The sequence below is a fragment of the Rousettus aegyptiacus genome, unplaced genomic scaffold (genome assembly GCF_014176215.1).
Source record: "Rousettus aegyptiacus isolate mRouAeg1 unplaced genomic scaffold, mRouAeg1.p scaffold_m13_p_11, whole genome shotgun sequence".
In the NCBI taxonomy this organism is placed as follows: domain Eukaryota; kingdom Metazoa; phylum Chordata; class Mammalia; order Chiroptera; family Pteropodidae; genus Rousettus; species Rousettus aegyptiacus.
The window spans coordinates 44,753,937-44,778,037 of record NW_023416286.1 but is presented as its reverse complement, the minus strand read 5'-3'; the positions used below and the strand labels follow the sequence as shown (position 1 = coordinate 44,778,037).

The window sequence follows — 24,101 nt, the reverse complement described above, 5'->3', positions numbered from 1 at the left end:
CCCATGAATAAAATCATGTTATCTGTTTATAACGTTAAGAGCGAGCCTGGTGACGGGTCCAGAAGCCTCCCAGACCTGACCTGTTTTGCCCTGTTTTACCCTAAGAAAGCAGAAGAAAAGTCTTACCATGGCATAATACCCGTCACTAGCCAAAATGATGACGTCAATAGGAGAGGTATGATTGGCCACACAGATGCCACCATTTCTAGGCCTGTTTTTCCTACGTTTAGAATGTAAGCAAAGCAACAAAAATTAGTGTGAAACAATTTATTTGGAACTCATCCCTCACCTCACCAGCTTTAATCAACTCTAAAAATTCAGAAAAGCTCCCGATGGCTAGTTATAATTACATCGTGTTTTGCCAGCACCACTTCCCTTTGTATTATACCAAGTTACCTCACCTGTCATGGTAGGTAATGATGGCTGTCAGGGCTCGCACACAGATCCGGTAACACATTAAGTGAACATGCTTACTCAAGAACTCCTTAAACCTGCAACAATAAGACAAAGATTTTTGTTTTTATTTTACATGTAGGAAGACAGGAAAAGTTGCTGACTCCAACAATTTATCTATCACTGCCCTTTAAGACTAAGTATTTTTATAAATATTAATGTATATGGTAAAACCCTATAATATATTAGCACCTTTGTGTCTACATACGAGGAAACAAAGCAATGATGAGAACTGCTTAAACTTCACCTAAGTTAATGGGTTCAGAATTCACAGCCCTAGAATTTTCAGCATAGGTGAGTCTCCTAGATTCCTTTCCTTCCCAGTCAGTACCCAGAAGCAGGGCAAAGGCCAGAGTCTAACCTCTTGACCAGCCTGGGCAGAAGAGAGGTTTGCCAGCTCCAAAATTTCCCAGAAGGAGCAAATTTCTCCTTAAAAACAAAACAAAAAGCCCTATCTATTTCTTATCCTCTTGCCAATTTATCAACATAGTAGAATGCTCGAAATTAAACAGCACGCTGTAAAATCTGAAGCCCTTTTCTCTTTAAAATGGGAAGAGTGTGAGGGACAGAGGGCAAAAAAGAACAGTCACAGATAAAGATCAGAAAAAAAATAAAAGACTTTAATGCTAGCGCCACTGTTATTACTGGGTAATTTTATCCAGCTAAGATTCTATAGTTTGGCTGCACCCAGAGAAGCAGCCTGACCTTCCTATCAGAGCCACCATTCCCAGAACTAAGTGCCCTTCAGACATGGTCACTCTCATTCTACTCACCTCCCATTTGGCAAGTATCCCACCACAGTGGTGCCTACCACCAAAAGGCCAATTCCTGTGAATGCGAGAGCTATCCTGTAATAAGAAGACAAATTAAAACACAGCAAACAAACCCTTACACCATGTATAGAATTGAATTTGTGAAAATGAAAGTGGGCATCGCAATCTGATGATGAAGGACTAAGACTAGGGTTCCATCTAGAAATACTGGCAGGCCTATCAGAACCAGAGATCATTCTGATTCCAAACTGACAGTGACTGTGGATCTGGCTCTCAGTAGACACTATTTCCTCAGGCATCAGCCAGAAATCCTAAACTGGCTGTTCTGTCTTCAGGCACATGCTGTCCTGCTGTCTTACCCTTCCCTTTGGCTTTAAACAATGGTCACAAGCACAGCTTCTCTTGGAAGCAACAGGAAGTAGACAGAGCCTGAAAGGAACCAGTATTTGGCAAGGAATACTTGGAAAACACATGGTACAGAAAGCTGAGAGATCAATATTGCCTCTGTACCAAAGAGGCAAGCAGTAGGAAAGAATCAGCAATGTCCAGGGAGGAGTGGCCAGAAAGCACATCATATTCCCCTTCCCTGTGTTTAGTCCACCTAGACAATCAATATGTCTTTAGAAACCTATTTCTATCTGATATGCAGAGAATCCAAGGGCCTTTCAAGGAAAATAACCAAGGGTCAGAAGGACTGGCTGGTAAAAGAATCATACTATCCTTCTTTCTAAAGTGGGAAAACAAAGCAGGGAGACATAGGTAGGCAGTTCATGCATTGAGCTTAGGCAGCAGCAGCTCCAGCTCTTTGTCCCCCTAATGCCCTGCACTTACCTGAGCGGCAGGAGGAAGCAATACCGAATCAGCACTCCTAAGCCCCATAAGACAGTGAGCCGAAGGCTGATATACTGGAAGTTGTAATTGGTTCTGCTCAGCAGGTTCCAGGACTCCAACTCTTCTGCTGAGAATCTCTTTGTCACCTCATCGTCCATAATGGTCTCCATTCCTTTCCGGCAAAAGTAGAAAATGTCAGAGAGCTCGAACTCTGGAGTATTATCCAGAGCTTTACTGCTACCACTTCGACGAATTTCTTTGATCTCTTCTTCTAGTGAAGTGGGATCTTTTGCAATGATTCCTGCAAAAGAGAACACCCTGTCAAGAAACATGCTGGGAGAAAGTATGCTAAGACTACTCAGAGTACATAATCTACCTTTTTCACACTGAAGAGTCTGCATGAAATTAAAAAGCATTCAGAAATATATTTCAAAAGGACCTTTTAGGATAAGCATCAAGACCCAGTCTTACCATTGGTATAGGGCTTATAGAGTTGGTGGTTCTTCTCCTTGGCTCCTCTCTCCATTCTCAGGGTCGCCCACTGCAAGGGAAAACAGCCAAAAACAAGAATGAGACTCTTTTTATTCAGTGAATGCCTGTTTCCATTCTGTGAAGGCCTCAAGACCCGTTACTTGAGATCATATTGTAGCCAAGAAAGCACCCATTCTAAAAGTAATCTTGACTCCTCCTAGAGCAGTTCCCTGTCCCCCTCCCCCCACCACCCCACAACTAGGTCCAAAAGTTAAGCCATCTACAGTAAAAAACGGGAAACTAAGGAACCTGGGTAAGTTCCTCAGGCCCGGCTTCTCACTGACTAACCTGCCTCCAGTTCTTTAAGGAACTCCCTAGCTGCAGTACACGGACTTCACTTATTCTTTACTGACAAACAGCAGCTTTTCAAGCAAAATTAAGCGGGCTTTAAGTTACTGCCTGCCCGATGCTGCTTACATACCAAATTATTTCAATAAAACAAAAATTTTAGTTTTCAAGCAGATAAAAGATTTAAATAATACGTATGTCTGGACTGTCCATTCGCCCTCTCAGTAAACTTTTAACAGGACCCCAGCACTTAATATATAGAAAGGCCTGAGAGTGGCTCAACGTTAAAAAAGAAAAAAGTGTTAGGAAAAAAAGAACATTTGGAGATTAAAAAAACATCTAGGTTCAAATCCCAAACATGACACTTATACTACTACATCCCTTAAATAACTCCTTCCAACACTGAATGTTGGTCTTCTCTAACTATGAAATAGGATGACAGTACATCAACCTCATACATCATTAGGTCACCTGTAATCCAGTGAGATATATACGTATCAGAAGTTGGACAACTACAAAACACCCTAATTGTCCGTATTGTTACTGAAATAATAACGGACTCTGGAAGAGATCCAGAAAAGAGGCTGTTCCTAGAGCTTCCCTTTCTCATTAAAATCCTTTTAACTGAAGAAAGAGAGCCAGAGGCTGGGTGTCTCCCACTATCAAATAATGAGAGTGGAAAACATGAGCTCGCTTATTCCCTACTGGAATATGTTATCACCGAATAGAAAGTTATGTCCACAATGAGTCAAAGAAATAGGACAGATAACTTGAAAGGTGTCTTTTTGAACTTTTGTTTCCACAGTTATGCAAAGTGGGCAAGAACTCTATCATTCCATGACACAGCAAAATCCACATTGCCCAAAGCATTTGTGAATTTTGCTGGCAGGGCCTGAAGTATTAGCAAGACAGCTCTGCATGGTCTAGCAGAGCCAAAAAACAGGACACAAGTTTAATCAGTGACCTGACCTCATCTGGAAATATCTTTAAATGCCACTTGTCTAGAAAAAAACAGATGACTTACAGTCACCCACTCAAAGAAAGGTCTATGGCAAGAAAACTCACATAAGCCACTTTCGCTATTTCATATATTTAGCCATTGATGTCTTTTGGCTCTATGCATAGATCTTTTCTACAAGAAAATGTAAATATAACTCCTACAATGGAGAAAAGTGAATTCCATGTAGGGAAGAGGTGAATAAAGGGCAAGAGCTTTTACAACAACCTTGGCATACTTGGAGGTCACTCAACTAGAGTTTAAGGCTTTCCATTTTGGCCGAAACTCTGTACTGCTATTGCAAGCATAATCAGAATAAGAAAAACAGTACAGAAGCAGTACAGACTCAGACTTGGCTCTGTACTGGCAACTCTGATACTTAGATCAGAATGCGACAGGCAGGTAATATATGACATCAGGCTTTCTGAGCACTAGAATTCATGTCTGTGAGGGCTGCTTCACTATGCAAAATTCGAGATGGCTGTGATTTTTTGTTTTCATTGAAAAGGTACTGGTTAAATGAGATTCCATGCCTCCTGGCTCTATAACAAAGCTCTGTCATAACCACCCCCTTGCCTTCTTGCTTTGTACTTCTAGCTTTACTTTTTCAAAATTCAGGTACATTACAAAATGCTTCCATGTTTAAGAAAGTTTTCCAGTCACAAGAATATGGAAAGAGAGAGCAGGGTTGGAGGAACCTTGTTTTTAGCTGGGAATGGCCTGTTAAGGAACAGCTGGATTACTTCACCCTGGCGCAGAGGACTGAATGAAAGGGGAGCTTCAATTAGCAAGATCTGATAACTTCAGAACTGACTTCTCTGAGCTGTTACTTTAAGAAGTACAGCGCTTAGATATTCAGAATAAAACTGAGAATCCCTAGGTTCATAGTTCACTTCCCTACAAACCTCCTCTCCCTTCCCCTTTGAGATGCCACTTACTATACTGTCAGTATCAGATTACTAAATTATGCCCTTTTCAGCTTCTACCAGACAGATCAATTAAGGGCATTAACAATGCTGCACTCTTAGGTAACATTAAATCCAACACAGACCTTGGCAGGTGAAATGCAGACCCAGCCCTGAGAAATGCAGATGGTTCGATGGTGCATTTTTGCTAGTTACTCATTCTATTGGACACTACAATTTAGGAACTAACCACATGGGTAAGATCTAACAGTCTGAGCATCACTAATCTCTCAGCAGAAACCTTCCCCACCTTTTCAGCCTTTACTGCATTTCCTCATAAACTAGGTGTACCCAAAGAATCACACTCTTAAAAAAAATCTGGCTCCCATTATCCATCACCTTCCGCTGCCCATGAAAAGGCTATACATCTTTTAACTTTTCTGTCCCTGGTTCAGCTGTAATTTCTAAATAGCTACTGTCATATCTAAGAATTTTGACTTCACTAAAGTGCCAACCTCACATTTCCAATCATCCTCTGGTCATCTCCCCACCAAGTTCAACCAGCCCTCACCATCCAGCATGTTGAGAATTAAAGTCAGCACACCTCCTCCCAGCCCTAAAAATGCTCCCCATCCTCTGGCCCTCTTCTTGGGGTACTGGAATCTCTATCCTCTGTCACCCAAGCTTTCAGGCTTCCCATCTGTCGCCAAATCCTATCAATACTCCCCTGAAATGGCACTCTTGTAGAGCGGTCTCCTGTCATGTCACTACTTTCATCCACTTGTTTCTTGCCTTGTCCCCACTAATGCAACAGCTATTTAACTGCTCTTTCCTTCCTCTAGTCCACCTGAACACATGTTGTCTGTCTGACCACATTACTTTCTTGCTCAAAAACCTTCAATGGCTTCTTAGTGCCTAAGGAAATATTCAGCTTTATAATCTACCTAATTCACTCCATGCAGCCAATGTTTCTTCTCTACAGAACTATGTACTGTCTTTAAACAAATCTGCAGGAATGCTTCTGCCTCTTTAAGATCCAGTCCAAATGCAAACTCTTATACGAAATGTTACCTACCCAATTCTTACAATCAGATTAATCTTTGCTTGTGTGTTTTAATTGGCATCACATTCTGAATCAGTTATGTATGCATATTCCAATTAGACTATGAATACTCTGAGGGGCAGAGCCATAACCTATCCATATTTGCATTCCGGCAGAGTCTAATAGAGTGCCTTGCACTTAGTAGGTAATCAATAAGGGCTGCATCAACTCCTAAAATATTTTTCAATATATTAATCAACTCCCAATATATTTTTCATCAAGGTCTTTATATGGAAAGATAAACCTGAAATAAAACCTGAAACTACTTCCAATCACTTTTCCCAGCACAATCGCAGTCTTATCTTGAATTTGTCCTTTAGTCTATTCGATGTTATGCGAAAATCACCCTTCTCAATGGAGCAGGGAGGATATATCTGATTAAAATTATCTCTTATCTCTTGACTATAATCACATGAAATAGGTATGACTACTCCCTCTCTCTAGGTGAGGAAATCCTCTCTAGGTGAGGAAATCAACTGGAAAGTCTGATGACTTAGGCCAAGTTTTAGAGCTGGTGAGAAAAGTCCTAGATTTTAAGCTAAGGGCCATGTGACTTAAAAACTCACACCCATCCCACCACATTCCAAATACCTGTAGAGTCTCTTCAATATCCTCACAAATGTCACTGGTTTCTGTGACTTTCTACCAATCAATTCCACTTTGGAGTTTAATGTCAATCAGATTATAACTGTACCACCTTCTCTAACCTGACCTGAGCAATCCCTTTCACATCAGGCAAGAAAACTCAGGCAACTTATTTTCATCTTTCCCCTTTATAACTAGGCTTTCTTCTCACCCCCTTTCCAAATCATTCTCAATTAGCTTGAAAGGCTACTCCTAGGGATTCTACCCCATATAATGCCTTCGCTACTGTATTGAAGGTAATCTGAGGCACAAACACTAAGAAAAGGAAGACACTTTAAAATAGCATGCCACCCTGTGCACACAATCATCTTCTGCAGCTCATCATTAATAGGACACACTGAGTTATGTCTTTTAGGAAGAAGTAAAAAAGACAGAAACCCATCTATATCCTCTCTATGTCCTCTCCTTGGCGGGTATATCAAAGTTCTTTAATATAGAAAAAGCAAATAATCGGAAAATAGTGGTTAAGCCAGGGCTTATTCAGGTCTGCCAAAAGCACAGGTATATGGACTATCAGAAATCCAATTTGAATAATCTTTATGAAGACTGTCTAGTAAAATGCAAAAATGGCTGATAGAATCCCCAAAGAAAACAAAGATACAAAATTTTATGTAATTGCTATTAACACAACCATAAAATATGAATGCATATTGCCAAAAACTAAAAGGTAATACAAAAAAAAAATTTAAGTAGTTGTAAACTGTAGGAGATGATAAATGTTTAAAATTCTTTAATATTACATTATTTGTGGTTATCTACTGCTATATAACAAACTACCCCATAACTCAGTGGCTCAAAACACCATCATTTATTTTGTTTAGGAATCTGCAAGCTGCACAGAGTTTGGCCCCAGCTGAGTGGCTCAGAGGCTGGGAGCTCGACTCCTCCAAAGGCTTGCTCACTTCTGTGTGGGGCAGTTGGTTGATGCCGCTTGTCAGAACCTCCCTGGGGCTGTGAGCTGGAACACCTACCCATGGCCTGGGCTTCCTCACAACACGGCAGCAGGGTTCCAGGGGCAAGCACTCCAGGACTCAGACAAAAGTTACATTGCCATTTCTAACCTAATCTTACATGTCAAACAACATCATGTATGCCACATTCTTGCTATTAGAAAAAAGACATCAGGCAGGTCCCCATTCAAGAGGAATTTAATCAGACTCCATCTTTTGATAGCAAATGTGAAAATCACTTGGGGGGGGGGAGGGCTTTTAAAAATGCCTACCTCAGACCAATTAAATCAGAATCTCTGGGGGAAATTCTAGTGCTCCCAATTAAATGCCTTCTCAGTAATTCAATGTGTAGTTGGGGGAGAGAGACCCACAGAATTAATATATCTCTGAGCTTTCGTCTAGCTCCAAAATTATACACATCAGCCCAATTTAGGATAAGATGAAGAGGCTAAAAAAAAAAAAAAGGCAAAATAAAGATCTCTATTAAACAACACTAACAAGCAGAGGTGTATTTTAGCTGTATACGTGGATACCCAGATGCATACTTTCCAAGATCTAAAACTAGTTTGGCCAAATCCAACTTGTATCTAATATTCTTGCTGATAAAATTAACATTCAGTTCTCACATTCATTAAGATCAACTCAGAGCAGTAACTCTTTTTAGAGGGTGAGAAAAGACCGGATCCTCTTATAGAGGAACCCTATGCCCTTACTGGTATATATCAGTTCTTCCTAGCCCAGCCCTTACTCTAGCTTATTGCCAAGTTGTAATTATCCATGATGCTCAACAGGATAGGAGCCATCAGGCCCTTTGACACACACCTTTAGAAAATAAGAAGTACAAATCTATTTCCTGAGATTCTAAATTTTGAGGTCAAAAATGGGTACACACATATATACACACACATACACACAATACTTCCATTACCACGTTTAAATCACTGTGCCCCAAAATGATGATATTCAAGATGTACTTAGCAAAGAGGTTCTGATGGCTTAAGATTACCTGTCTTATGGATTGGTTCAACAATATATATTTAATGAATTTTCCATTATTAATTATAATCTACCTTAAAAATTGTTAAGAATGTATATTTAGAAAGAGTCACAATAAGATTTACTTAGCTACGAATATTTAGAAAGACAGTCACAATAAGATGATTTACTTAGCTATGAGCTTTAACATATCAATTTTAGGGGATATTTTCAAAACAGAAGAGAGGATATACATGGATTCTAGGCCTTTTGTCCCACCCAAAGTGACCAAGTTAAAAAATTTTAGCTACTACAGAAGAAACCTAGCTGATAATTCCTATTTCTATATTTTAAAAGCAAGGATTTCCATATGTCTATGAATTAACTACTAGCTTATAACTTGAATAAAAGCTAGACATCACTTACTGTTGTCTCTTAAAAGTTTATCTGCTATTCTACTGATTCTATAGTGGTGTACGCTTTTCACAATGGCAAAAGAGCAGGAGTAATGTTATGTGGTCCAAAGAAACCCTGGGCTCTACTGAAGATTTTTTTGGACTAAAATTGAAGAAAATTACATTTCCTGATTCATTAAAATACTCTAGTAACTAGTCCAAAGATTGATTAGATTACCATTCTCAAAAGTTAGTGTGCATATGAGTCATCTGGATCTTACTGAAATGCAAATTATAATTCAGTAGGTCTGGAGAGGGCCACATACACATACTTTTAACCAGCCCTTAGGTGATACTCGTGCTGCTGGTCTCCAGACCATCCCTGAGCAAGGAACTAGAAATCATGTAACTGAAAACAGGTACTCAAGTGTGTGTACACCACAGCAGCACTACTGACAACAGCCAGAAGGCAGAAACAGCCAAGCAATGGATAAACAAATTATGGTATAGAAACAAAATAAAATATTATTCACCCATTTTTTTAATGGATACTGAAACATGTGACAATGTGGATGAATCTCAAAACATCATGCCAAACGAAAGAAGCCAGTTGGGCATAAAACAGTGCTTTTCATATGATTCCATTTATATGAAATATCCAGAACAGGTAAATCCAGAGATAGAACATAGACTCCTGGCTGCCAGGGGCTGGCACAGGGGGAAATGGGGGCGGGGAGCAACTGCATAACGAGTATGGGGTTTCCTTTTGGAGTGATTATGTAAATTTCCTAATTTTTTTAATGTGAAAAAATCATTCTTATAGGAATATTAAATATCAAAAGATAGCACCCAAGATTCAATATACGTAAAAAATTTCCTACTATAACATTTCATATAGTTTATCATCTTTGAGTCTCTATTTCTTTATTGATAAAATGTAGATTCTCTGTCCACTTCAAAATTATAACAAACCAAAGAAAAATGAATGAAATGATTCTGAAAACCATTAGATACTATATGATCAAATAATACTGTATTATTTTTACAATAATGAATGCATTTCTCAAATTATACATGGTCTCAATTGTGAAAAAGAATTCCTGAAGATTTGGTGATAACTAAAAATATTGTTAATAAATTACGCGATCTTTGAATAGATATTAAGTTTTAGGGCACAGACCAACTTCCAGGAAATATCACTTCTCACGCATGCCGTTACATTACAACCAGTTCTGTTCAGTAGTATAAAATAGTTACGTTTCAATGTATGTTAAGAAATGTATTATCCTTCTCTATCTTTAAAAAAATAAAACAATTCATCAAATGCCCTTTTCTGTTAATTCTTTTTGTCTAAAATGCAAGAACTTAAGTTAAATGTCTGAAAGAAATAAAAGACCCTCCCACATTTCTCAGTGAGGGGATATTTCAGCAGCAGCTCTGTATTTCAATATCTGTTATGCAAGAATAAGGAAGGTCTTGCAGTGACTTTTTTTCAACTCTAATCCCCTCTCTTTGAAATAAACAAGGAAGGTATGGAGTCACATAATAGGTTCCTTTGATGAGAATACTCAGACACACAAGTACCTTAGCTCAAAAAGATTGCTAAAGGCTTTCACAAGTACACATTTAGTTATTCTTTGTACTCAAAATACTAATAAAGAGATAACAATCAACCAAAGAACAACTCTTTTCCTCCTTTTTGAAGCAACCATTCTGTAAACAGAACAACTCACCGCAAAGATTTTTAACAAAGTTTTCATGTAGAGCTTTCGGATACCAAAGGAAACTCCAAAAATAGCTGGGACTATGATGAAAACAAGGAGGAGGGTGAAGAGGACGGTTAGGGAGATGCCCAGAAGGTTGACAATCAGGCTATCAAAAGGCAGCAGCAGGAACATGGTGGAGGATCCAGGCAAGGCCAATGCCCTCCTCTCCCCAAGAACAAAGCACGGACGTCAGATGGTCCTCTCAGATAGCACCCCTCTGATAAAGGAGGCAAGTTCCCAACAGAAAATAAACTCCATTCCAAAGTTCATATCATTTGACCGCCTCGACAGAAAGCCTGGGAGTAAAATGATAAAATGGGCCACAGAAGGCAACCCAAAAACGTCGGATCTCCCTGGAATAGATAGACTTTGGAGGTAAATGAGGCAGGGTCAATCTTCAGTATGAGCATCGGAGTCCAGGCGGTTTCCGTGACAGTGAGCAGTGAGGCAGGGATCTCTGCTCCGCTACCCTTACCCTGCTTCCAGAAGTTTTACTTTCTCTCCCGCCCAAGAACATTTAGCAGATAAATCTGTTCTGATTATCTGTCATTGCCAAAAATACCAAGAAGAGTTTGACTTGGTGCCAGAAAAATGTTGGTAACTCCTGTGGAGGGTGGGGCGACTGCTGGCACTTCACACAGAAGGCTACTGAACTTGAATATGTGGGAATTTAAATAACTGCTTTACTTAAAATTTCTTCATAAGCTGAAAATTGTGTTCATTGTAGAGAGTTCATATCTGGCCCCATTTTTCCTCTAGAGAGGCTCCTGGCGCGTGATGCTTCCAGGACCCTCCTACCTGGAAAATTACAGTCTTTGCCAGTAGGACACAGATGCTGCCACAGAATGTCTCATGCTGCCTGCAGTGAGTATAATTCCAGACACTCCTGGCATTGGTTTCCTCTGGATATTCTTCTCTCTAAGGCCCCTTCTCAGTGTTGACCTGGGTTCTTGGCAAGAAGTTGCTCACATGCTGCCAAAGCTGGGAGTGGAAACAGAAACACCATTAGTCACACAAATTAAGAGAAGAAACATTAATATGCTTTGGGAGTGGGGGACCGTTTTAGGGTAAGCCTAGAGTCAGTGCCATCTTCATAAGTCACCAAGGTCAAGGGGACCAGGCAGAACTACAGGTAGCAGACACAGATGTGGGAGGAAAATACAGAGATCTTTCATAGTTTTCAACTCCAATGATATGATCTGTGGCAGCTCAATTTTTAAACAGAAAATAAAAGAATATAAGACCTATTTCAAAAGACAAGCGAGTATACTGTGAAAAGGAAATTTTCCTCCTACACATCCCCTAGCTAGCTAGTTCTTGTCCACAGGTGCGACCATATTACCAGATTCATATTCTTTCCACTATTCCATGTTTATACACGTAAATCATAATTGATCTTTTCTAACCATTCCCGCCCCACTCAAACCTGGCATACTAGGAACACTGCCCTTTGCCTTCCTTTTGGTTTGGGTTTGTTTAGCTTAACACATCATGGAAGAGGGTTCAATCAGCAATAAATACTCCCTCACTTTTTACATAGTGTGCATAGTTTTCAACTGTAAGAATGTACCTTGATTTATTTAGTTAACTTGTTTCCTGAAGTTGGACACCAATGTTCTCACTTTTTTGTTATAAATAATATAATGAATAACCATATACATACATGATTTAGCATACAAAATGAACAAGTGAATACATTTTCAGGATGAATTCCTAGAAGGGGAATTGCAGGATAAATTCCTAGAAGGGGAATTGCAGGGGAAAAGGAAACATACATTTTTAACTTTACAAAACGTCACATTTTCTATAGCGAGATTAAACTCCTCCAGCCTACCTCCCTACATGGGCTACTCTTTTAAAAGTTTTTTTAAGACTATTTTTTTTTAAAAGCAATTTTGAGTTGACAGCAAAATAAAGAGGGAGGTACAGAGATTCCCCATATACTCCTTGACTCCCCAGTTCACTACAATTCATTCTTGGTGCTGCACATTTTATGGATTTGGACAAATATATAATCACATGTAACCATCATTACTGTAACACAAAATATTTTCACTGCCCTATAAATCCTCTGCGCTCTAATTATTCTTCTCCCCCTGCCCCCAAACCCTGGCAATCAATAATCTTTTTACTGCCTCCACAGTTTTGCCTTTCTGGAATGTCATATCTGGAATCATACAGTATGTAACCTTTTTAGATTGGCTTTTTTCACTTAATATGGCCACTCATTTTTTAAATTCTACTATTTCAAATATCTTACAAAAGCATCCCAGTTTTTTATTACTCATTCTTAACCACAAGATTCCAGTGCAACTCGTGAACTTGGGAGCATCTTATCAATCATCTTCTGACTCTATTCCAATACACTCAGATGTTTAAGAAATTGAACAAATGAACAGGTTACTGACTTTACCTTAAATTTTGTCCAATGCTTTATAGAACTTCAAGCCCTTCACAAGTGGTCTCACAACCTGTCAACATGTTTTATTTCCATCTGACCAATTTGGAAACCAAGCAAGGTAGACACAGACTTAGTTCTTATAACTCCTAACCCATTAATGCTCCTTTTACATTCCCATGCATCTAGTGATTGAGACATGATAGTTCAGTGGCACTGAATCACAAATACTAGTTTCTGTATTTGATCTCCTATATTTTCCACTTTCACATTATCATGATCATTGCTAACATTTATTGAATGCTAACATGACTGACATTGAGTCATATAAGAAGCATTTTACCTATACTATCCTCTCTTAATTCTACAACAACCCTATGGTGGAGTTATTATCCTCAATGCTATTTACAGGTAAGGAAACTGAGGCTTAGAGGATAAACTAAGTTACCCAGGATCACATAGCTAATAAGTGGGTAGAGTAGGAATCTGACAAATACATCCTTCTCATAGCCCATGCTCTTTAACCACCACTACGCCCTCCTATCTTCCAGACTACCTTGAAATAAACTAACACTTCCTTCATGACAGTTCTGCTCTACAGTACTTACTGTGACCAGAGATAAACCACAGGGAAAATCTGGACTCATGTATCAGAAGTGGTGTTTTCCCAGAATTCAAGGTACAAACCTGCTCTTTCATTTTTATAAACTGGCAAAACTGATTGCACATGACAAATTTCTAACTATATCCCAACAGAGGTTCAGGAAATTCGATGTAGTTCTGAGATTTAATAAATTTTTAGGGCCACACCTCCATTCCACTTTTCCATCCCCATCACCTTTGGCCAGCACTCCCACGGGAAAAGGCAGCAAGATCCCTTTGTCCCACAGGACAGCTGCTGTCACAACAGCCTAAGTTACTTTTAGTCTCAAGGTGACTGACTGACAGTGGGGTTACTTTAACTTCCCATACCAGAGTTTCCTTGGATTACAATTAACTGAGAATTCCCAAGGTTAATACAGGTTAATGTCCCCAAAATATTAAAGCAAACATATTTAGCAATACTCTAATTTCTTCTCCTAGTTCAGGGGTTGGCAAACTATTATGATCTATGGGCCAAATCTGGCTACGGCCTGTTTTCATAAGGCTCATGACCTAGGAATGGTTTTTACATCTTTGAAGAGCTGTGATAAACAAAGAGTAATAGGTGACAGAACCCAATGCCCCACAAACCTTAAAATGTTTACTACCTGACCCTTTATAAAAGACAGGGTTTGCTACCACACGGACCCAGCTTCTCTTTCTCCCCTCAGAGACAGTGAACTTCTCGTTGTCCCGCCCCACCCTATTATTCTGGTTTCTGAGTGCCAGAGTCCAGGGCAGAGAACAGTAAACTAGCCAAACAAGTTATCTGACCAAACTAAACAATCATCCTCATAGAAATTCTAAGAAGTGGAGAAAAAGCGAGCAAACTGTGGTTGTCAAACAGCGTTCCAAACATCCTGCTAAATCAACAGAGTAGTTATTAAAGCCAGAGTTGACTGTATCTTAAGGCTCCCTTAACAGAGACTCTGATCTCTGGAAATATTGAGAAATTGCTTAAGTCATAACTCAATCACACCACAATTTCTATATACCTGCTCATTTAAGAGAGGCTATCACTTTGCCTCAAGTAAACGTAAACATGACTACTTAAGCATGAAGCAGGGGAAGCCATTAACTCCGAGGAATATTACTCATTCTCTTCCATAACTTTCAGCCAAACTCATGAAGAGTCATTTGGACTGAAAGCCCAAACTGTCCAGAGAAAAACATAAAAACCAATTAGTTCTGACCCTTTTATGAGAGAAGATGACTTCCTCCAAGGAATGTGACAGAACCCATTGCTGAGCTAACTAAACTCTTCAACCCTCTGAATGGCAGATCCGGGCTCTTAGGTCCCCAAATAATCCAATTTCCAATGTGCCTCAGTTCTGAGACTAGTTCATTCATTCAAAAATATCACTGGGCACATACTGTATACCACGGATTATGTTAGGTGTTTGATATCTAGTGAACAAATATGCCTGGAGACAAGTATTAAGCAAAGACGTATACATACACTCATAATTTCACACTTGAAATAATTAAGGAAAATAAGAGAGTCCTGGAAGAGAAAATAACAGAGGGAACTTACAAATTTAAATTGGAACATCTAAACCAATTCTGACCCAATCACATGGCAGGAACTATTATGACTCTTAACTGCAGAATTAAATACTTTTTTCAGCTAGTTCTCTGTGACACAGCCTACTTCAGGAGACCATGACTACCCGAATATGTCCAGAGATGCCACATACCAACTCAAAAGGATAAGATACAGCATTTTATTACAAATAAATGCTTAGGTTACACAGGGATAATAGATTTTTGAAGCACAATGTATATCATATATGAAATCTCAATAAATGATATGTGTTGTCATTTCATTATGATCAGAAGAAGCTCAGAGTACTGTCCACAGTTCTACCTACTAAACTTTAAGAGGGCTAGATAGAGAGGAAGGCATTTCAAAGTATGTCACAAAAACTCAAAGCCAAAAAATACTACATGCCTCACAAGGACTAAGTGCTCAATAAAAAAGAATAGTTTTAAAGCCTAGAACTGTGCATTAAAACTACAGTAAGATGGCAAAAATATAATTTTTATACACCACCACTCTGGTGAAAATGAGAAAATACCCTCCATTATTTCTAGAGTGTACAATGGTACAACCTCTCCGGAGAATAACTGAGCAATAACCATCACAATTCTAAATGCACATAACCGTACATCCAGTAATTCTACTTCTAAAAATTCATTCTAAAGATAAATTAAAAGTGGTTCTCAAGCAGAGGCAATTTTTTTTTTATTCCCTAGAGGAACATTTGGTAACGTCCACAGACCTTTTTGGTCACAAATTGGACTGGAAGTGCTACTGACATCTATTACAAAGAAGTCAGGTATGTGCTAAACATCCTATAATGCACAGGCTAGCTGCTACAACGAAGAATTATACAGCCCCGAATGACAAAGTGCTGAGGAGGAGATAACCTGTATTGAAGCATGTGCAAAATGACATATGTGCAAGGTTACTGACTGCAGCACTGTTTATGTATCAAAAGAAATATCAATGTCCATTAACAGAGGATATAATGGAATACCATTCATCTGTTAAAAAAGAGACACACCTACATATGCACTCTTAAGAAACAATCTTCTAGTTAGATGCAGAACAATGTCCACAATAACCAACCAACTGCAAAGGAGGGAGGAAAAGGAAAAGTATACAGTTCATCATGCACTCCTAAAGATACATGTATCTGGAAAGATATACATGTAACTGGTTAAGTAGCTGCCTCTAGGAGTGAAAGGGAAAGGCAGGTCATGTTTATTTTTTGGTAACTTTAAAAATCGATTCATTATTTTGAATAATAGTCATATGGTTCAAAGATCAAAAGAAACACCGGTAAATCTCTTTATGTTCAACAATACCTACCAAAAGTAATGGTCAAACGATTACAAGGTAACAAATGGTAAAGCACTTTTCCAGTGCCTAGAGCAAGGTAAATGCTCAAAAAATATTAACTATTATTGTTACATTTTCCTCTTACTAGGACGAAGGAGGGTATTTCCCAAGAAGTCATAACATTGCACTAAGGATAAATCTGTTTTCAACCACTATCTGCCTAAAGGTGTTTATAGTCCCCTAAAATGGCTAGAGCATGCTGATCCCATTCAGAAACTGCATGTGTCCCGCTTGACAGGGAGGCAAAACAGCCACAGGCAGCGTCAGCAAAGCACACTGAGGGGAAACAAGAGCTCTGCAGAAATCAGAAAAAATGTTTGATGCTTAAAGCTGGCACCCTGTGTGAGTGCTCCAGCAAAGACTAAGACTGTTACAGTAATTTTGAGTTAATAAAATTGATATGCACACCAGAAGGCTGGGATGTGAGCAGTGTGGGCCCTCAGAAGACCCGGCCAGGCCCATTCCCATGGCCAGTGCACTAGTTGCACTGATTCTCCACCCAGGGCACCCATTTGGTTCGCCAAGGCCTTAGCTCAGATAAAATAAATCAGAATCTCTGTGCATTTGTTTTTAAGAGGCATGGGTGGTTCTAATGTGTAGCCAGAGTTGTGAACTACTGGGATAAGGGTTTTTACCAGTTAACTCAGCAAAGGACAACTGGAACCTGAGAAGACAACCCACTATCTATCTTTGATTACAAATACCCATAAATGAGTAATTAAATATCATCTAATTCTCTAACTAAATAAGAAGGGAGAGACTACAGACAACATGAAGTACATTTATAAGAGTTTGTGAGAAGATCTAAAACTGCGTCAAGGACCATGAAAACTGGCAGAAGACACTCAACATTAGAAAGCACTCAGAGATCAAGCTGGCTGTCATCTAGAGAAAGCAGATTTACTATGGACACTTTGAGACAAGAGAATTGGTCTTATAGTTTTCAGTAACAGGGGTGTGAATTTTAGCTTAATATTAAGAATCTAAGCCTCACACTGCTGGTTGGAATGTAAAATGGTACAACCACCTTGAGAGACAGTCTGGTAGTTCTTCAAATGGTTAAACATAGTTTCCATATGACCCAGGAGTTCCCCTCCTAGGTATAGTATATATTCAAAAGAAATAAAAACTGTCCACACAAAAAATTGTACAAAATGTTTACAGCAGCATTATACAGAAAAGTCAAAAGGTGGGAATGACCCATATGCCCATCAACTGATGAATGAATAAAGAAAATGTGCTTTATCCGTAAATATGTGAATTAAAAAAGTGTTTCTATACAACATAACCTTGCAGAGTGACCAGATCACAAATTCCTAACTGGACAGGGTCACATCTCAGGCATATAACTTCTTTAGTAAAAGGTTTATCTAGCCCTGTCCATTATATTTATGCATCTAGGTTAACAGCCTTTTTAAATGCCCCCTTTCAGATCCCTCCTCTAAAGCGTGACCACCTTCAAGAAAGCACAATCTTAACTACCCTGTTATCAGATCCCTGCCTTGCTTTCTCCCACCTTTATTCAATCTTCCTGTTCCCTCCTTAACCTCGAAGGCATAAAAGAAATCGCAAACTGTTATTCTCCGAAGAATTAGTCTCAGTCTGTTGAGATCTTGCTTCCAGGTGTATCCTCTGCTTGACTCAAACAAATTTTTATAAACATTTTCAATAAGTTTAGACATTCTTATGTTGACAAATGGAATATTATTTGGCGATAAAAATGTATTTATCATGCTACAATATGGATGAACCTTGAAAACATGCTAAATGAAAGAAGCCAATTATAAAAGACCACATATCACGTGATTCCGCCATATAAATTTTAATCTATGGGGATGGAAAGTAAGTAAATTAGTAGTTACTTAGGGCTGGGAAAAATAGGGGAGGTAGGGAAGTAAGTAATAACAAAAGGGTAAGTATGAGGTTCCTTGTTGAGTTGGTAAAAACATTCTAAAATTGACTGTAGTGATGGTTACATTATCTATGAATATAATAAAAACCACTGAGTTGTACACTTTAAACGGGTGTATTATATGCAGTACGTGAATTTTATCTCAATGAAGCTGTTTAAAAAAAGAATCTAAGATTGAGTTGTTCAAACAAGAATAACTGTTTAGGGAGGTTAGAATAGATGTCCAATCCAAGATATCTGGCTATATGTCTTTACTTAGAATGTCAGAGAAGCAGTAAAGCATGATGGTTCAAGATATAAGGAATCAGACAAACTGCATTCAAAACCAGCCTCCATTACTTTCTAGCTGTGTGACCTCTGGAAAATAAATAAACTTTCCATGTTTGTTTCCGCATTTGCAGAATGGGAATAATATGTATCCTCTGGTACTGTTGTGAAGACTGAATACAATGTATATCAAGCGATCCCTTTAGTGCTCGACACAAAGTGCTCAATAAACTGAAGTTACTATTAATTAGTCACCATTACAAAGCTGAGGCAATGATAAAATGATAAACTACAACTTTAGTAGTCAATCATTGAGAATTCTAGCCTAACCTTTTTTTTTTTTCACAGCTCAAGTAACTGAACCTTGCTTGGAAGAGTTAAATAACTGTGAGAGGTTACAAAATTGGCCAGTAACAGAGGCAGAACTGTAATTCAGATCTGCTCTCCTGTCTAATAGTCTTTCTGCTTCCCAGGTGGACCTCTTATTTGCTTTGGGGTGAGTTATATTTCAGAGGAAAGCCATCCATTTTTCCTAGTGTGCTCTGTCAGGACACAGACCCACCAAATGCCCCAATCCTAATACGATGGTAAACAAACAAACGTGCACAAACAACACAATAGAAATGTGTGCTGGGATGAATTTAACGTCAAGTGTTTCAGAGTAGTGGATTATAAGAAATTTGCTTGAATAGGATGTAGTTTAGGAGGAAAAGTGTACAAATGTTTCCAAGGAGATAACACAGCACTCAGAGCTACTAGGTTGAAGTAAAGCTAAAGTGCTGAAAACCCAAATATACACACATAGCCGACATCAATCCTGGATAAATAAATGGTCCAAAACAAAGCCCAGATATGGTAGGCTAAAGGATGACTCAATCCACTAGGAAGAAGTCAGAAATATGTTAGTTTCGGGGTTTTGGTTTTAACTAAGGTCATTTGACCTTAAGTATTTTCCCCTTGCCTAAAAAGGCCTAACTTGAGTTAGCACTAGGTAATAAGTAACATGGTATCAAGTTCACCCCAGAGCAAAATAAATTTTCCAAGCTGGGAAAGTAATAAAAAAAAAAAAAAAAAAAAAAAAAGGACAAAGGATATAGGATATTTTTCTGGGGCCATTAGTTTAAGGAAGGACAAGTTGAGTTGCTGCAGCTATAAAACCCAAGACGTTTCATTACCAAACCTGAACTCTGCTCTCAGAGTTCAATTTCAAAATATGTGCGTTTACATTTTGAGTACTGTATATGTAATTAAAAGCAACTTCCTGGCCTTTTTCTTTAAAAATCCTTTTTGTCTGGTTTATTTCACTCATAATTTTTCTGAGAATCATTCAAGTTGCTGCACATGTCAACAGTTCATCCTGGAGCTACATTCTATTGTGTGGATGTACCACAATTTTTATCTATTCAGCTACTGATGGACATTTGGGTTGTTCCAGTTTGAGACTGTTACAAATAAAGCTATCAACAAGGCTTTGTATGGACAAATGCTTTCGTTTCTCTTGGGTAAATATCTAGCAGTGGAATGACTGAGTCTAAGGTAGATACATGTTTAGCTTTTTTTATGAAATTGCCAAACTGCTTTCTAAAATGGTTGTACCATTTTGCATTCTTGCCAGCAGTGTATGAAAGTTCCATTTGCTCTACAACTTCACCAACACTTGACATGATCAGTATTTTAATTTTAGACATACTAATGAATGTGAGGCGGTATCTCATAGTTTTATTTTACATTTCCCTAATGACCAATAATATTGAGCATCTTTTCATGTGCTAATTTGCCACCTGTATATCTTCTTTGGTGGAGTGTTCAAATCTTTTGCCTATTTTTTATTAGGTCATTTTCTTATTGCATTTTGTTACTAGCTACTCTTTAAAAGTCAAGCTTTTTAGTCTTAAGTTTGAGCCATAGCTCTGTTACTATCTGGTCTATTAATTTGGCTTCTCTGGATTTGAGTTTCCTCACCAGTTTTTTGTTTTTTAATTCAAAAAGTCAACAAAAATGGATTATCCTTCTACTTTTCACAAAACATTATTCCAGTATTACAGATCTTGAGCTTCTGGTTTAATAGGTGGTGCAATCCAAAAATACTAACAACCATTATACAAAACAAAATAAAAAGAGCCCAAAAGAGACTAAGCCCCTGTGATTGTGTGGCATGTGCATGTTATATGCATGTGTTTTAAAGGAGAAAAAGCACCCTGAATGAATGAGGAAAAAATCCAAGAACTTAACCTTTCTAACTCTAAAATTCTGTGCTCTTAAAAAGCATTCATCACACTATAATAAGATTATGTAGCTTAGTGATACATAATATTTGGTCAAGTCCCCCCCATGAGCATAATGACATAGTAAATGATATGCCATGAGGTTCTTTATTTGAATAATTCCACAGTATAGTTCAGCTTAACCAGGACCAAGTAATCTCTAGCTTCTATCTCCAAAAAGAGACTGTTTAAAAAGGTAACCTTTGTGATGTGCATGCACATGGATGAAAAAAGTGGTTTACTCTTTAGCAGAAACTAATAAATTAGGCTAGAATCCTGAGAGACTAAATATAGAACTCTTTCTGACCCCACAAAAAGTACCATATAAAACACACGTCTTCAAGGGTGATTTACCAAAACCAAACGTACACATGCTGTTATTTCAGTGGTACTTCTATAAACTAGATGTGCTTGACAACTACTGTATTTAGGTCATAAACTCACAATAGTACATCCTGAAAGTAAATTTATAAATAATTATGTCATGTGATATAAAGTAAACTTATAGAAGTAAAGTCAAAGAACTCTATATACAAAGGTTCTCTTGATTACAGCATTCCTTGAAGGCAGACTATCCCCATTTTAAGGGTAAGAAAACTGAGGCACAGGTACTGAGTTTACTGGTCTTTTTTGAGACAGGAAAATTTAATAGCATAAAGTGTGCTAGGAAATGCGTTCCATAATTTTGTGTTTAAAAAAAAAAAAAAAAAAAAAAGGCCCAGCCCACAATTCATCCAGCCCAGGATTCTTATCTGTTAATGGCAAGAAAATGTTTTATGGGAGAATGCAATTGTTCTCCCTGCTATCAGGAGCAAAACTTCAGCAGTGTACTCCAAATCATTCCAGTTTTCCTTAGTAACTACTAAATAGCTGTCAATGTGATCTAAATCTTTTAAAAGCTTGTTCTTAATCTCGGTCTGGTATTCTACTTCTGGGGTCACAATTTCCCCAGTTTCCTAAAAGCTATGATTAGAGATTTGTCCCAAATGTAGTTTAAGAAATAATTTAAAGCATGTCCTCTAGCTGTATTCCAGAATTTGGTGGAAAAGTTCATCCAAACCCTTCATTTAAGAGTTTTCATTCAGTAACAGCCCATCCACACACTTTTTTTTTTTCTTGAAGATGACCTAAAACAACGGTCCCCAAACTTTTTGGCACCAAGGACCAGTGCTATGAGAATCTAATGCCTGCTGATCTGAGGGGGAGCTGAGGTGGAGCTGAGGCAGTGAAGCTAGCGCTGGGGAGGAGCTGCAAATATAGAAGATGCTTCCCTCACTTGCCTGAGCAACTGAGCAACATAAAATGCTCCTTCATCTCCACTCACTCACCTCCTACTGTGCCGCCTAGTTCCTAACAGGCCACAGACCGGCACCAGTCCGCTGCCTAGGGGTTGGGGGCCCTGACCTAAAGGCAAGCAGGATGGTACAGTAGAAAGACTGAACTTGAAGTTGGATGATTTCTCCCTAGCCTCTGTTCAGCCTCTTATTCCCTGTAGACCTGAACAAGTCACTGAATCTCACTGAACCCTGAGAGCTCATTAAAAATGAAAAAGTTAGACAAGGTGTTCTGGAAGTTCTCATTCAGATCTGAATGAAATCTGAATGTTTTAACTGTTCTACAGCAGCTTGATCACTTTAGATACCCTTTTCTAGTCCTTCTCCAACACTATTAGGTGTTTCTTAGTTGAAGGATTTACAATAGTATACTGTGTCCCCAAAAAAGTTCATGAGGATTTTATTCAATAGCAGGATTTTTATTTTGAATCTCAAGCTACTTTTAACATCAAGGATTTATCCCAGAGATATAGGGGAGGGGGTAATGGATGGGGATGTGAATGGGTCAGGCTTAGCCATAAGGTGAATTGTTGAGGAGGGATGATGGATATCTGTTGGTTCACTATTCTATCTACTTTGTATGTCTGAAATTTTCTATAACACAAAGTTGAAAAAAAAAAAAAAGACTTCACTGTCAAAGTGAGAAAAGAATACAGAACTGGCATTATTTCAGGGCTCTTTTCTACACAGTCCTTGGCATAAGAATAATTGCTTTTCACACCATTTCCCTTGGGTTGAGATAGAATCTACAAGACACGAAACTAAGCAGAGCTACTCAAAGTTCGGCCTAAATTAAGGAAAATGAACCAGAAAGGAAATTCTTCAACTGATCTCAAGGTTATCATTAAGATGATCCATAGGGCCAGGGTGGGGCGATAATGAGAAGTGACAGGCACTGATATCTAGAACTGCATGCATGGACTAGTTCCACTGAGCTATGCTGTTTCCTACGGCATGTTTTCCTTAACTTTTCAATTCCAGGAGTTAAAGCCCTATGTGAAACAGACAGCGAGGAAATAAACAAGACTCTCTAGCAAGAGGATGCCTCGCAGAGCGTGAAATCAATAGGAAAGGCAAGGAATTTCGGGAGCGAAGAAATCCTAGAGAAAGAAAAGAATGAGGCTCCTTTGGAGAACGAGAGGAGAAAATGCATCCCAGGGAAACTAAAAGACATAGGGAAAGAAATTACGGGTGAAGGCGCTTCCTCGTGATGTCTAATACCCCTTCAGCCCTCACGAGCTGCATTCCTTGGCTCTAGGGAAGGAAGGGCTGCAGAGGCCCTAGGATTTGGGAAGACCGAGGAGTCCATCTCTAGCGCGGACGGCCAGAGCCGGGGAGCGGGGACGGGGAGCGGGGACGGGGACCGGCGCCGTGCTGGGGTACCAGGCTCGCGGCACTGCGGCGGCGGGAGGAGCGAGGACTGTTCCACTGCGGCCGAGGGGGCGGAACGGCCGGGCAACCCCAGGAAGCAGCAATGGTGTATCCTGACGCCGGCGCGGCGTAGGGAGGGCGTCCCCGGACCGCAGGCCTTTCGCTAGGCGCCTGGTCCCGACCTCACGCCCCGCTCCCGGCTCCCTTGAGGCCTGTGACCTTCAGGAAGGGGTCGACTCGGGCGTACTCACCGACAGCGAAACTCCGGGGCTCCAAATCCCTCCGGTGCTGGTCCTTCGCGTCCTGGCCCGCCGCCTCCAGCCGAGGCGTGCGTAAGGACGTGCGCGCGCCCGCCCTTTGTCTACGCCGCTTTGACGTGACCCCTCGCGTCCCATCC

The 24,101-nt window shown here is 39.3% G+C and overlaps 1 protein-coding gene across 1 annotated transcript in view; it reads right to left on the bottom strand.

Annotated features, from left to right (window-relative positions):
* The window catches only part of GPAT4 (glycerol-3-phosphate acyltransferase 4), a 35,559-nt gene extending 11,458 nt beyond the window's left edge, over window positions 1–24,101 (bottom strand). The window contains exons 1-7 of the mRNA XM_016127393.2: window positions 23,956–24,101; window positions 10,579–11,592; window positions 2,529–2,598; window positions 2,058–2,358; window positions 1,227–1,301; window positions 402–491; window positions 127–220 (exon numbers count right to left, since the gene is read on the bottom strand). Coding sequence (XP_015982879.1) covers window positions 127–220; window positions 402–491; window positions 1,227–1,301; window positions 2,058–2,358; window positions 2,529–2,598; window positions 10,579–10,743 — 795 coding nt within the window. The 5' untranslated portion in view covers window positions 10,744–11,592; window positions 23,956–24,101. The remainder of the gene's footprint in view (window positions 1–126; window positions 221–401; window positions 492–1,226; window positions 1,302–2,057; window positions 2,359–2,528; window positions 2,599–10,578; window positions 11,593–23,955) is intronic.